The sequence below is a fragment of the Notolepis coatsorum genome, assembly GCF_963971535.1.
Source record: "Notolepis coatsorum genome assembly, chromosome: 20".
Lineage (NCBI taxonomy): Eukaryota > Metazoa > Chordata > Actinopteri > Aulopiformes > Paralepididae > Notolepis > Notolepis coatsorum.
In genome coordinates this window covers 48,491,077-48,507,326 of record NC_140184.1, presented here as the reverse complement: position 1 = coordinate 48,507,326, position 16,250 = coordinate 48,491,077, and the positions used below count along the sequence as shown (strand labels likewise).

General features: G+C 43.6%; 1 protein-coding gene across 1 annotated transcript in view; it reads left to right on the top strand.

Moving 5' to 3' along the window:
• The window catches only part of LOC311247027 (protein unc-13 homolog C-like), a gene marked incomplete at both ends in the record, with an annotated part of 325,735 nt that overhangs the window by 169,971 nt on the left and 139,514 nt on the right, over window positions 1-16,250 (top strand). The window contains 1 exon segment of the mRNA XM_084337310.1: window positions 10,458-10,543. Coding sequence (XP_084193436.1) covers window positions 10,458-10,543 — 86 coding nt within the window.

Genomic DNA, 16,250 nt, shown 5'->3' with positions numbered 1-16,250 from the left:
TGGGGGTCTGACATATGTCAGATAGTTCCTCTACGATGTCGAACCAATAGCTCTGAAGCTTTACACAGGACCAAAAGCAGTGGACGTGGTTTCCAGTCTCTATCTTGCATTTAAAGCAGAGTGGGGATGTATTGGGATCCATTTAACTTTTTTTGCGTAGGTCCATGCATCCTGCCAATCTACATCCGTGATCTCTATGTCCAAGTCTTTTTCCCAGGACTGTTTAGTAACAAGGGAAGATAAAGATGAATTAAGGTTTAGAGTACTATAGATAGATATTTGTTTTTTAGGAATCTGCAAGGAGAGGGCTTTCTCCACCTGCGAGGTGGAACTGTTAATTAACAGTGAGGTGTCCTTGGTGATAAACTGCCTAATTTGTAAGATGGTATAAGGTGACAGTTAAATATTTTGGATAGAAAGTCAGGGGAGTAGCCTGGGGGACAGTATACATTCATAAATGTAATTTCTTTACCCTTAAGAACCCCATTGATAATCACATAGCGACCTTGGCTATCTAAAGAGGAAGTTATGAGTCTAAGGGGAGACTACCTGTCTACCTGTCCCACCCAACTTTTTTGGAGTTTAGCGGTGGCGTTGGGCCCCATATGGGTTTCTTGTAATAAAGCAATAGAGACATTCTCCTTCTTTAAAAAGGTCAGAATCTGTGGGCATGCAAAATTCACTTATTTTAAACACTATGCACATGTACTTTGAGCCATACATAAAACAAATATTAATGACATTAAAAACATATAAAGGTGTGGGACCAGTGGGTCTTTCCCCAACATCACAGGGACTCACCAACATTTCCAGAGACTTCAAACCTACCATTCGTAGAACCATCTCTCAGTGGCTAACTGCCACATTCCCCTATATACAAAAGTGCCTCAAAGTGTAGAGTAAACAAGAAAATTCAAATTGAACCATAAGCCATTAGTAAGATCAACGGCTGGAGCCCAGAACTAGTGGTAAAAGGGGGGGGGGGGGGGGGGGTTGTATCTTTCAGGCATGTTGCGATAGGACAGGCGTGTAGTACATCCACCAGTCCGGGAGGGGGTCTGTTATCTCCCATGATGCTGGTTTGACCTTTTACAATTAGGCCTCCACGCCAGAGGAGGGCGCTGTGCAGGGGGCCGTCTGCCACTCCAGCGAGCACGTTGTCAGCAGCAGATATTGACGGGAGCTATGTGGGTGGCTAGCTGTATGTAGCCGACAAGGCCCGGCTGGCGCAGTCACGATACCCCAGTTCGTTCAATGTGCAAGCAACAGTAAAAGCATCCCGGTGGCAATGAACCAAAACACGGCTGGGCGCTCGTGTAGCGCGTAAAAGTTATAAGCGTGGTAGAAATATCCGAAACAAAATAGGTCCTGCTTCTTCCGAAACGGAACGTTAGCACTTAGCATCCTAGCCCGTGGCTATAGCCATGCAACAGTACAACAGTCATATACAGCAGAATTGTCCCCCTCCCCCCCTTATGTCAGATAGCGAGAGATACAAATAAGATAAACTTCCAGGCGAAGCCTAACGTCAAGTAATCATCCATATCTGTGATAAAATATTAAATGCCACCCCGCTCTGTGTGATAGCCGTAGCAGGATGCTAACGGCCCAGAGTCATGCTACTACCGCGTCTGGATCTGATGAGGCCGGTATCGGGTCCGCGTCCGGCTCTGGTGAAGCCGGCATCGGGTCCGCGTCCGGCTCTGGTGAAGCCGGTGTCTGGGTTTCTCTGGGCCGGGTCCTCAGGAAGTCCACGGCGTCCTTGGGCGACGGTAGATGTATCCTCGTGCCATCCTTGGCTCTGATGATGAGCTTCGCAGGGAACTGGAGCGACGGTTTAAATCCACGTTTGTACAGGGGCCCCATGACATCTCGGTAGTGTGATCGCTGCTCGACCACCTCGGGGCAGTAGTCTTCGAAGATTGAGACTGGTTTCCCTCTGTATGTCAGATTCCCTCTCCTTTTGCGAGCTTCCAGGATAATAGCCTCCTTAATCTTGTAGTGATGTAAGCGGGCGATTACTGCCCTAGGCCTGGAGCCGGGTGCTCGTTTGGGTGTTAGCGTCCTGTGGCATCGGTCAAGCTCCGGTGGTGTAGCGAGGACGTCTTTCCCCATGATTTCCACCAGGATTTCTGCGAAAAAGACACTGGGACGGTTGCTGTGCAGGGATTCATCTAGGCCCAGGATGCGTATGTTAGAACGCCGGCTGCGCGACTCAACGTCAATTAGCTTGTTTTTTAACTTGATCCTGAGCTGTGCATCTGGCCTCCAGCTCAACATCCTACCCGACCACATATTCAGGCCGTCTTCTACAGATGCCAGGCGTTGGGTATGGTCTGCAACCACCAGTTGGAAGCCGTCGAGTCTGGATTCGAGCGAGTCAGCAAACGCTCTGAACTCCGTGGTGAAAGCCTGTTTGAGTTCCTCCATTAGTTCAGCCATGGTAGCTCCATCCACGGGGCCGGTCCCGCTTCTCAAGACTCGTGCAGCCATCACGATTGTTCTTCTTTTTTCTTTTTGGTCGAATAATACAGGCAGAGATATGGATGATGTATATTAGTGGTTCAATTATCTTGAAATAAAAGAAAATAGGATTTTTAAAGTAAAATAAAAGTTCAGGAGCAGCAGCATGGCTCAGAGACGTTCACCCCATTCTCGACCCGGAACCGGACCCTGTGTGATGATGTTAACTTGTTAGTAAGAAAGATATAGCTCTATACTCTCTCAACATACATGTAGATCGATACATGATTCACAAACGCAAAGCAAATCATTACTGAAAGACAAGTTAACGTACTGTGCTGGATGGCAGGTAGACAGAAAGTGAAGTGAGTCCCTGGCTCATGTTACCTGTTGCTAAATCAAGTACAAACAAGGAGCATCACCTTCGAGACAGCCGATCGAGACCGTTTTCAAATGTCCAATCTAATTAATTTTGTTTGCTCATAAAATGCTTAAAATGTTAAATCTATGAATTCTGAATCTGTTTTTGTCCTATCCAATATCATGTGATTATAAAAGAGCGTTGAGCCCCTCTAATAAGCAGCGTGAATGCACTCGATCGAGACAGTTTTCTCATGTTGCATACAATAAAGTATTTGAGCACTTTTTATTATAATTAGGTTTTTTGTTTCTTTTCTATAGGCAAAGATAATTAGAAAAATATGAGCCTTCAAATATGAATTTGAAGCCATTTTTAGTTCAATAAATGCTTTGCCTTTCCCTCTTCTCCGCTTGATATAATTAATCAAATGTCCAATCTAAAAAAAATTGTTCGCTCATAAAATGCTTAACATTTTAAATATATGAATTCTGATTCTGTTTTGATTCAGTGAAGCATATTCCCCGGGTTGGTAGTTTTAGCCTTTTATCACATTGCATATTATTTTAACTAGACATTAACCATAAAGACTCGCTCCTAATTTAATATAGCCTATATTGTCATTTGACATTGTCACTTCAATAAAGTACATGATCACTTTTTGTATCATATAATTAGGTCTTTCATTTCGTCACAATGTCACAAACAGGACACAAATTCAGCATATTTGCATTTAAATGCAAAACATTCCATAGGGGGAATGGGAGATCAGCCTACGATAGCCCTGAATGCATGGAGAGGTGCTCTGAAATTGCAGGTGATCGCAGCTGTGAACTCCTGAATGAAGTACAGTACGTCACTCATTCTTAAACTGCGTATTCTTTTTTACCTGAATATACAGAAATGCCCCGCCAGCTCCTTATCATGGCGCGGTGCGATGGTAGCTTGCGGCTACCCTGGTCCAAATAAAACACACAATCCCCTGATTTGCTTTTTGAGTATTACTGAAGTGATGTGTTTAGTTCTTGAGATAAATTGTAAACTGTATCAAATAATAGTGAGAAAATCAAGTAAGTAAAAGTCATGTTTAAAGGCTTTATTCATGTTACATCTGTGCAATTAATCGCTGTCGGACTTGGACTTGGTCTGTTGTCCGGGCAAGATGTTTATGTTACAAACAGACGCAGAATCAGCTGCTTGTACAGTATTTGCATACTATAGCATCTTAACACCTTGACAGTCAGGTGTGAACAATACAGGGCTATATGCTAACCTTTTTCCCAAGGAGCACATGTGCTCCTAAATGAAAAAATTTAGGAGCACACAAAGAAATGTAGGAGCACACAAAGACATTTAGGAGCGCAGTGAAAAATGTTGAGTTTATTAACAAACAATTTATTACATGCATATTATACTGTGCGTGCGTGTGTGCGTGCGTGTGCATACTAAGGGACACACATCTGTGCAATAGCACATACCACCAAAATCACACATTGGCCCATGTCTACTAGACGCAAAGGATATAGGTTGTCTGGGTGATCCGGGCTAATTCCTGAAAAGCTGAGTTATAGGGCGCTATGTGAATTTAGCTAAAGTCGTTGGTGTTTCTCGCCTGGACACGCTACTATTTCCAAATCAAATGTATATAATAGGTATTATGTTTCATCATAATTTTTTGATGCTCTGATTGCCAGTAGCGGCATTCGTTTTGAACACCACAGACGCTGATCAGCTGGATCGATATGAAATCATTGTAGGATCAAGGTGGAATTGACGTCAGATAGTCCTTACCTTTGATCAGGGTTATTCCAAAAAGAATATTCCAATTGTCTGATCGCGATTTCCAGTATTGATGTCCATCTGGTCCCGGACATAATTTGGCACAACTTATGGATCGAGTGTGCTAGATGCGTTTCAAGTTGCTTGGGTGAAGCGTTAGACTTGCCTGGACCAAAATTCTCTGCCCGGAGGACATTAGATGTGACACACAGTCTGGAACAGGGTTTCAAAGGGTAGGTGATACTACCACCTAGCAGGATCTGGCCCGTACTGCACTTTTGGCGTCTCAGTATGGCTTTCAGCTGTAAAATATAGGTCCGTGAGTGTAATATTCATATTAAAAAAACGATCTAAAAACCTAATATTACGTTTTTGGTGCCCAACGGTTGGCGAGCAAACGCGTAATATTACGTGATTGGCTGTGAATGAGTTAATATCACTGCATCCCTGGCTTTGAATGCTTCATTTAGCCCCCCCCCGCTGTTAATAATCCAAATGTTATTATTAGTGTGGGTGACCTGGCGAAGCCAGGTTGCCACCCACACTATAGTAATCTATACTCTTTTTATTTATTCTTTATTCTTTATTCTTTATTCAACCGATTTTGCAAACACAACTCCTGCCAGAGCGTTCGCACCCCATACACGTGAAATGTATCAAAACGACCGGCTTGACTATGGCAACAGCGCTATTGCTTTTCGGAAAGTTTCACCGCACCGTTTGGCTACGAATCGACTTTAAACGGGAACATTTCGGTCCCATTGGAAATGAATGGCAAGTTAGAGTGGAGGAGTTGAAATAATTTGTTTTCCACCACCTTGGGTAAATTGCGACAGTGATCTCAATTTTGGAGAAAAAAAAAAACAAACATCAAAACGATGACACAGCTGTCGGTTCGCTCACAAAATAAAAATAAATGGAATTGGACATTTCTATCTCAACTGATGACCATTTGTTTGAAGGTTCTCCTCCCCATAGACACCAATGTGTTCGCACTCTAAAAATACGAAGATTTTTGAGCTTTTCCCCCCTTCTGTTCCGATCGCCACCAAGGCCACAATTGTTGACGGAATGCCACAATATCGCACACAACCCTTCACCTACTCCTTGAAGTGCTCATGTGCGCTTCACAATGCTTCATCTCTTATCGTTTGCTTTTAATCATCGTGACAATGCAGGCATGCGTCTGCCCTCATTGAAATGCATTGTATGGAAAGTGCAAGTCATTCGTGCCTAATTAGGTAACAGGTGTGTGGCTCATGGCCCATGGCTCTAATTAGGTAACAGGTGTGTGGCTCATGGCCCATGGCTACAGCTTAATCGCCCCTCTGTGTAGCAGTACTGAATTGCTGGACAGCGCCCTCTGTCTTGCGGGTTGTGTCATTGTACTCAGTGCGGATGTGCTCTTTCATTGGTCTATGTTGACCCATTGGACTCGGTAGGGATATCCTCTTTCATTGGTCGATGTTGACCACTCCCCCGATCCTTAGACCACGCCCCCTTAGGCCACACCCCCTCAGTGTATCTCTTGAACCGTTTGTCGTAGAGACTTGCGGGTTGTGCCTTTGGACTCGGTAGAGATATCCTCTTTCATTGGTCGATGTTGACCACTCCCCCGATCCTTAGACCACGCCCCCTTAGGCCACCCCCCCTGTTGTGTATCTCTTGAACCGTTTGTCGTAGAGACTTGCGGGTTGTGCCATTGTACTCGGTAGGGATATCCTCTTTCATTGGTCGATGTTGACCACTCCCCCGATCATTAGACCACGCCCCCTTAGGCCACACCCCCTTAGTCCCGAAAATTTTCAAAAACTCAGAAAAGTCAGAAAAATTTCAAAAACTCTGAAAAGCCTGAAAAATGTCAAAAACTTGGAAAAGTCAAAAAAATTGTAAAACTCGGAAAAGTCAGAAAAATTCAAAAAACTCGGAAAAGTCTGAAAAATGTCTAAAACTCGGAAAAGTCTGAAAAATTTCAAATGGTCTTCAAATGGTCTATGTTGACCACTCCCCCGATCCTTAGGCCGTGCCCCCTTTTTGTATCCTTTGAACCGTTTGTCATAGAGACTCACAAGAGACCCTCTCCCGTTGGCCGGCGGTGTACAGGCGTCACCCACACTTTCACAATTTCCCCCGCGCGGAATTGTCTAGTTATTATTATTTTTTATTGTCTTTTTCTCCGCCTGATTTTCTATGCTTTTCTCCCCATCCCAATTTAGTCGTTATGCCAATTCCCCCCCTCCCCTACCTGGTTGTTGTGCGCATGTTCCCACTACTGGTCGGTACAAGGGAACCCTGAAGTCTACCACATGCTTCCTCCGACACATGCAGAGACAGCCAGCGGCTCTCTTTTCACCTGGCAGCGAGGACTCTCATTGGTGAAGTGTAACGCGTGGGAGGTCACGCTGCCTTCACCACTTCCTGCCTTTCGCTGAGCAGGCGCCCAGACCTGACCTGTAAGCGTCGCTGGCCACAACGCCAGATTACCACCCACGACTTCCCTCCCGCTAACTCAGCCAAACGAGTTAGTATGACGATCGAGACCGCAGCCACTTCATTGGTGACGAGCGCAATCTCTGCTACGCCACCCGACCGCCTCACAATAATTCAAACTTGATTCAGGGTTTGCCTCAGGGTTTTCAATTGTCTGGAGACAGTGTGGATGTGTCACGTTGTGTTCTGTCACCCAAGGCATCTATTGTCTACCTCCGCCTTTGAATACACAATGTGGGAGTGTGAAGAAGAGAGAAAGGAGGAAAAGCGGTGAAGTGGAAGATAGAGAGAGATAGACAGAGAGAGAGAGAGAGAGAGGGAGAGAGAGAGAGAGAGAGAGAGAGAGAGAGAGAGAGAGAGAGAGAGAGAGAGAGAGAGAGAGAGAGAGAGAGAGAGGATGGATTATTCAAGGAATGTGTTATTTTTTACAATAGCGAATGTCACTGACTGACTGGCTGACTCCCCATTGTTGACGCATGCGTGCGTCTCGACTCCCCATTAAGGAGTGATGCCTGCTGAGCTACACACAGGGGCGGACTGGCAACAAAAAGCAGGCCCGGGAATGTGTGGTCAAGTGGCCCCTATTTGTCCAAAATAACATATAAAATGTTAAATGCATCAAGCTAATCAATCAATTAATCAATCAACGAATCATCAAATAACAAAACACAATCCGCTAATTTACCTGTGTCAAGTCAATATGCAAAACAATGGGTCTCATTTTCAAATGTTTTTCTTTCATATATTTGTGTGTACATAACTTTTTGTGCCATTTGTACTATGTTGTGCAGTGGTTGGTCGTCACCCACACCTGTTTCCATACTAGGCTTCTAGGCGTCTCCCTCCTCCAACCTGTCCCTGTCTTTCTCTGCCTCTGGTTCACCTGTTTGATAGCATAAAACAGACATTAAGACAACATAATTTGGACAGTTGGTTGACATGTGCATCAAATATAATTCAGCATTCATGATGAATAGTCCATCTGAAAATACTATGCACTATGGCAGTGGTTCCCAAAGTCGGGGTCGCGACCCAAAGGTGGGCCGTGAGCAGCCACGGGAGGGCCGCGAGATGATTTAAAAAAAAAAATGAACTTAGAAGCAGGCCAGGACAGTGTTTCTAGTTGTATTCTAAAATTCTATTCTATTGTATTCTAAAATGTGACTATATGGTTTTATATTAACTTAATAAATAAACAAAAAATGAAAAATCTACTTATTTCAACGAACATTTCAAACTAAATAACAGATTATGCACATAAAACGCTGAAAACAACCGAAGCAACAGTATTTTTATGAGGCTATTATTATTATCATTATTATTTTGCAACAAGTTAGCCCTCTCATAAATAGCACATATAAATGAATAACTAACTTGAACTAACTTTATAGGATTGAAGTGATATTTGGCTTAAAAAATCGGTCGCCTGGCAAAAAAAAAGAAAAAAAAAGCCTGACGATGTGCATTGGGCCGCGGCTCTCTGACGCCTTATTTTCTGGGTCCCGGCCTGAAAAGTTTGGGAACCCCTGCACTATGGTGTTATGCCCTAATTAACTTTACACAATGGCACTCAATATTGCACCTGTAGTTTCTTCTATAATGCTGGTTCCTGCAAAGGCCTCTCCCTCCTCCATCATTTCCCTTTATTTTTCTTATTCAGGTTCACCTGTGTGTTTAAATTGTATTAAACAGACATTTGGACTGTTTGTTGACAGGCATCAAATATCATAGAGCAACATTTGTTGCATTCATTTTAACTATTGTAATGCAATCACACATTTATGATGAATAGTCCAACCTGAACATACTATGCATTGGTGTATTATGCCTTAATTCACTTTACACAATGGCACTCGATATTGCACCTGTAGTTTCTAATATGATGCTGGTTCCTGCAAAGGCCTCTCCCTCCTGCATCCTTTTCCCTTTCTGACTCAGGTTCACCTGTTTGTTTAAATTGCATCATTTGGACTGTTGGTTGCCAACTACAACAACAATATGATAGGACTTGTAACTAGCACTAGCAGGCAAAACAATATTGCTAAATAATTTTATTGAAGTTAAAGAATAGCAAAGTTACAGTAACTTGTTGATGGATCAGAATACTGGGAGAAAGCTTAGGTAGCAAAAGTGGTGGGCCTGTATTTTTATTGAACTATTTTATCACACTTTTTACTGTCCGTTCTATTTGATTATTGTTTGCCTATTTTTAAACGGAATCAAACCACACTTTTTTACTCTATTCTATTCTATTTTATTATTTGTATTACTGAATGAAACCGTAAACAGAGAGGCCTATTGGGATGCTAGATCCTAATGTGAAAATCTTTGATTTACCTTACCTTGCTACCTCTATCTTTTTTATGCTCACTTATGCCTGTGTTTCTTACTGTTGTGAAGCACTTTGAACAGAAATTTCTGTATGAAAAGTGCTATACAAATAAAGTTATTATTATTATATTCATAATAATGACTTTTATTTATAATGCACATTTCTCAAACCCATCTTGAGAAATAATTATGCATCCTTCGAGGCTGGAGGGTGGGGGAGGGGAAACCATGAGGACAGGCCGCAAGCGTGAACCTAGGAGAGATAGCTTAGGCTAACAGATGGGTTTCGGCTAACCGACAGGCCGCAGACCGACGCGATATTAATCTAGTTTCTGACACCATCAAAGACTTTTCATTTTGTACGAGATGCTATGTTTATGGAAATAAACATCCTGCTGATAAAGAGACCACGTTTCCAGTACATTATTTTGTTACGGATGCATCAACGAGGTGAGACAGTGTTACAGCCAGTAAGATTGCTTCAACAAACAAACAACAAACACAACACAGAGACGGTGATAACAATTAACGAGGAAGCTGTCAACACTGTAATCTTACAATACCTTGTGTGTTTTTATATCGCACACAGGTGTGTGCCCTCTAGAACGAGCAGTTACTGTTTCAATCGCTCAGTCTGTGTCTGTCTATGGTTACGGAAATGTACCTATCTCTCCACCAAGGCATTCAAAATAGCAATTTACCTGCCGAATGAGTCGCTGTCCGCCCACTCTCTCTCTGTATGTCTGTCTGTCTATTTGTTTGTCTTTATCTGTCTGTCTCGTTCTCGATCTGTCTCTCTCACTTCTCCTCTCCCTCTCATCATCTCTCAGACGACCCAGCACCACCCCCCTGTCCCACCTCCCAATAAAAAGCATGTATTGAAATGATAGTGGATTATTAGATTATGGGATTGGCCGCCCGCATCTGTTAACTCATTCTGTCGAGGATCGGACCAGGCCTGAGCCATCAGGCTGCCCAGCCAAGCGTGTTATTACGTGGAAATGAGTCTGATTGGAATCCATTTCAATTCCACCAGGTTTCCGCAGGAGCTGAATATGGGGAAAATCAGCTCCGAGATCACATGGAACCTCTTTGCCCTGGACATGAAGTATGCCATGGAAGGTTGGTAATGGTATTAATCAAATGTCTGTATGTGTGTATGTGTTTCTGTTCCCATGTGTGTTTGTGTGTGTGACATGTTCATAAACTTGCTTGCACTGATATATAATAGACACCCCAAGTCTTGTTTACCTTGAAGTATCCGTTATGTCACTTTGCGTCTGTTTCACTGCAGTAGAAAAAATATTTGTATCTAGGGAAGCAGTATGACCATGAGGCATCAGTGTAAAATCGAATGACCCACAGTTTAAGCTTTTAACATTTGTAGATCCCCGACAGTGTTGGAAAAGTTCACTTTCTACATGAACTAGTTTAGTTCACAGTTCACAAATTAAAAAATTAACTAGTTCAGTTCATAGTTCATAATTAAACATTTTGAACTAAAGTTCATGGTTTCAAAAATGAACTTTTATAGTTTATAGTTCTTTTTTCAATACGTTGATGCAAGCTATTATTTGTCAAATGTATTGCCACAACCCAGAATACTGGCATTTCCATAACGCTTTGCTGCCGTCCATTCAGTCCACACTAGTAGCAGCTGCAGCTTTCATCTCTACAGTATATTTTCAAAAACATGAGGAAAAACGTAATCTAAATATACTTAACCTGTTAAACTGTAGGAATATTTCTGGATTTAGTCATTTCCTTGCGGTTTTTACGATAATTAGCATTTTCCGATAAATTCATATTTCCGATAAATCGTATAAAACATCAGTAAAAATGAAAATATACACTTTGACTACTGTTTTTGATAGGGTTATGGTCTTTACTCTTGGCTACAAAAAAAAATATTTAAAAACATTAACCTCTTAACATCCAAGGGCCCACATGTGGACGATTATTTGCCGACCTCTAGTGGCTCGGGTGTGCATTTCTTTTAATACATTATATAGAATTAAAGCCCTATTTGTTGCCTGTCGATTGCCCTTTCAGGTGACAGAATCCGTTCAGCGGTTCTCGAGTTACATGCCGATATGTGAGGCGTGCCCCAAAGTACGCAAAAGTACACATTACCACCCCTGACTCCCGGGGCTCTAGCTCCGTCAATCATTTGGCGATCTCTAAAATCTTTGCACAGGGTTGTAGCTTTCCAATGATACCCCATGATATGATAATTGGGGATCTAATACGGTCTCTATTGATCGATTTATGATAAAGAAAAGCACCCTATAGGGGGACCTTAAGGCTTAACAGGTTGTACCAAAAGTGAAAGTAGTCATTGTGCAAACAATAAACATATAACATATAAACATGTGCCGACATAACTCTGTACTAACACAACACGAGGTAGGAACCAGGCTGAGGTATGAAACTAAGGTTGTACCTCAAAGTTCAATATTCAAAGTGCAAAACATTTACTGACTTTAACTAAAACTCTTTTAAATGCTCATACTGTACGTCGACGCCGCATAGAGTCTGACTCTGAGCGAGTGCAGAGCCTTCTAAAAGTGCGAATGCTGCTGCTATACTAGCAGACTCCCCGAAGCTCCGCCCAGAGCGGTTGCCAGATTTGGTGGTTTTCCGCATTATTTTGCAGCCTGTTTACGGTGTGTTTTAACCACAGGTTATGTATATAACCTAGTTATATGAGTACTGGCTAAGCGTCCCGCTCTTAGCCATACTGAGATATACCTCATCTCATGTACCTATTGTACTCCATCAACGAATAAAACCAAAATACACCCCTCACCTGCCAGGCCCCGCCCCTAGTGGCGTGCTACATAGGACTGGGCATGGCCACCACTCACTCTTCCTCGGAAAAAATCGTTTCCAAAGAAAAGTTTCCCCAAGGGAACTCAGGGCACGCTAAGATCGGGACGCTTAGCCAGTACTCATATAACTAGGTTATATACATAACCTGTCGTTATATTTCGTACTTGCATCGCGTCCCGCTCTTAAGCCATACCAAGATATGGAGTAGAGCGGACGCGAGGCCCAACAGATGCACCCCCTGAGGACCCGTAAGCCCACATCAAGGGGGAAGGGGAGTCCCATCACCCCATCCTTCCTAATGAAGAGGGGGCGCAGTCAACTCCACCCGAGTGCGAACAAGAGGGAACTAGAACCCCTTGAACACACAGCACAGGCGGAACCACGTGTGACACAACACACTGTGGCCCATACCCACACACCCCTGCTACCCCACCCAAGGACGGGAAGCAGGAGAGGCCACAGACCTCAGAACCGCCTGGGAGACAGAACCCCCGGTCATGTCCATGAGGTAAAACCTTACGAAGGGACCCGGGGAGGACCATGAAGCTGCAGCACAGATGTCCTCCACCGAGGCCCCACCCAGCAGAGCGGCAGAGGCTGCCACCCCACGAGTGGAGTGCGCCCTGATGCCCCCAGGGGGAGCCAGCCCGGCCAACGTGTAGCAAAGGGCAATGCCCTCGCACAACCAATGGGACAGGCGCTGTTTCGATAGTGCCTTACCAGCACGAGAACCACCGTAACAGACAAAAAGCTGATCGGTAGCCCTGAGGCCCTGAGTACGGCTGAGGTAAATCCCCAAAGCCCGGACCGGACATGACAGGTGAAGGAGGTGGATGAAACGCCTGAACCACAATATCCCTGGAGCGGAAGGAACTCCGGATATTTTTAGGCACGAAGGCAGGATTAGGCCGCAGAGTGGCACCGCAATCGGAACGAAAGACAGGCACTCTGGTTGTACCGAGAGAGCACAAAGCTCACCCACGTGTTTAGCAGAGGTGACGGCCAGCAAGAACGCGGTCTTGAACGACAGCTGTTCCAACGGCGCTTGCTCAAGAGGCTCAAACGGGGCCAAGGACAACAGTCATCATGACTCTTCTGTTCTATGAATCCAGGTGAACTATTGACTAACATTTGTGCAGGTAAAGGCTTATATGGAGGAGATAAAGCAGAACTGTCACAGAACTGATACAAACAATAATACAGTAGCCTGATCTTAGAACAGCTGGTTTATTTTCAGTGGTAATGGATGTTTGGATTATACTTTGCAATCTGGAAACAAGACAGTTTAAACCAATAGAATGCCTTTTCCATTATTCTATCTTTATCATTTCACTGTCATAAAGCATAGCCTATTGCTACGCACATAGCACACACTCACTTTAAACAAACACACTGTAGCACCCACTCCACACACTTTATAGCACACACCCACTTTAAACAAACACACTGTAGCACCCACTCCCCACACTTTATATTTATTGATGAAGGATTGCACTACAACTCGTACACCTTACTGTAAATTGTACCTAAATTGTACCTCATCCCATCTCTGCTTGCACTATATAGTACTGTACATTAGTACACTGCATAGTATTGTATATTATATGGTAACTCAGTTACGTCTATTCTGCATCGAACATTGTATATGTCTATACTGAACACTGTGACCTCTTTTTCTACTTCTAAATTACATGCTATACTATGTTATTTGATACTATTTGTCTAGCACAGTCTCTGGAGCGTAACAGTAAGAAGCATTTTGTATGAAAGTATTCTGTACTTCTGTATGACAACTATTAAAGAAACTTGAAACTTGAAACTTGAAACTTTTGCATTTGCGGTTTTGACGTGAGCGAGGAGTGGGTTTTAAAATGGGTCGGCGCGACGTCCGGAGCGAGAGTTCTCCTCCGCTCCAATCCACTCCGGGCCGCTCACAGTGGTTTAACACTGATGTAATATACATGTAGTACAATGCCAAAGCAACAGATGGCGATGTGCAAACATGAAGGCCATTTTCAACGAATGAGAAGGGTGAACCGTCACTCACATCCTGTTAGAAAAAGTATATGACGCCATTGTTGTTGTCGTTAGCTTACATGCTAACGTTAATGGCAGCGACCATAGCATTGTGGCTAGGCTAGCTATCATTGCTTAGTAGAGCTAGTGAATGGATAAACAACGTTATTTAACACTATGGTCGCCAAAACCGCCGTAGCACGTCTTTCCTCGCCATGCTCATTCTGCCAAAGACGCCGTACCACGTCTTTGATATCAATATTTCAAAAATCTGTGATCGAAATCATATTTCTCCCCCGGACACTTGAGATCTACTGTTGATCCCCTCTCAACTCTCCAACAGTTCAAGAGCGCCATCTGGTGGCCAAATGGAAGCTGGTGCTCATTTCAATTCGGTCCGATCACTCGGTAATAGTACCAGGACTCGAGCTAGACACAACGGATAGCAATCCGTTACCAATAACTTGATAAACAACATGATTTGGACGTATATACTATTATACAACCTGGAAATGGATCGCATATTTCTACATCCCATAATAGGAATATCTCTGCTCCACGCTCATCGCCCAACGCTATGAGGAAGCTACGGTAAGATTCAGCATTTTTTTTTACGTGTTCCATATAAACTGCTCTGATGATCATATCACCCACACTAGATGAATCATCTAACGTTGTCCACGGAATTATAAGCGACCCCCCCCCCCCCCCATCCGGTCAACATCAGATGATCAGTAGTAACTTCTAGAAGCACGTCCATTTGAAATTTTTTATCTCGCGCAGATTCCTATCAAACTGTATTTCATCATCAATATAATGCATTTGGGGCTATAAATCACGTTCTGGAGAAAGCTGCAGAAAACTATAAAAACATACTTATACTTTAGACCGTATTTTAGTATGAATATGTGTGAGGATTGGTTCATTCCCCGCCACACGCTCCGCTCCTTTAAGGTACTGTGTTGATTGGTGCATTCTCCGCCACACGCTCCGCTCCTTTAAGGTACTGTGTTGATTGGTGCATTCCCCGCCACACGCTTTTGGAGCAAGTATCAATTCCAGCACGCACCTGTCATAGTTTTTGATTAGCGCCCCAGAGGCTTTTTATACTGGGACTTCCCTTCAATCGATGTCGGGTCGTTTTGAATACTTCTGTTTCTGCCTGTTGTTCCCCGTTGCTGTGCCTCGTCTACTCTCCCTCCAGGACATCTGTGGATTGCCGCTGGTGAAGACCTTGTCCCCCCGTTTTGAGCTGCGCCTCGCTTACCCGCTTTACTCTTGCGCTTTGGTGAGTTTGAACCAAACCCCTTTTTGGACTATTCTGTTTTGTGTGTTTTGAAGAACACTGAAGAGTTCTATTTTTGCTTACACTTGACTCAGCTAAGTTGAGTGTTAAAGAAGACACTGAAGATTATAATTTTGCTTGCACTGGACTCAGCTGGGGTGTGTGTTTAGAAGAGACACTGAAGATTATCGTTTTTGTTTTGCACTGACCCTCAGCTAAATTGTGTGTTGAGGTGAACACTGAAGATATCGTTTTGTTTGTTCTGGACTCAGCTAAGGGAGGAGGAGACCGCACTGCCTCTGTGTGATGTGGACTGTTATTGATCTCTCTCTCTCTCTCTCTCTCTTTTCCACCTCGAGTTGAAGCTGGGAGTATCTGCAGAGCCGATTCGGCGTCAACACCGTTTCCCCACCTCGAACACCAAGAGGATCTGCAGAGCCGCAGATAACTCTGCTGAAGGCAGTCTCCCTTTGTTTCAAGATTGTTACTTGCTCCTTTTTTGACTCTGAAAATAAATACGCCCTAGTATTTGGCTAACTCTGAACTACCTGGTCAAATGCCCATTTTACTATTACAAAGACAAGTTAATCTGTAGTAACAACAAGGCTGTGTGCATGTTTGTGTTTGCATCTGAGCACCAGCATGTGTGTTTGTGAGTGGGAGGGGTGTGATTGAGAGAGTCAGAGAGACAGAGAG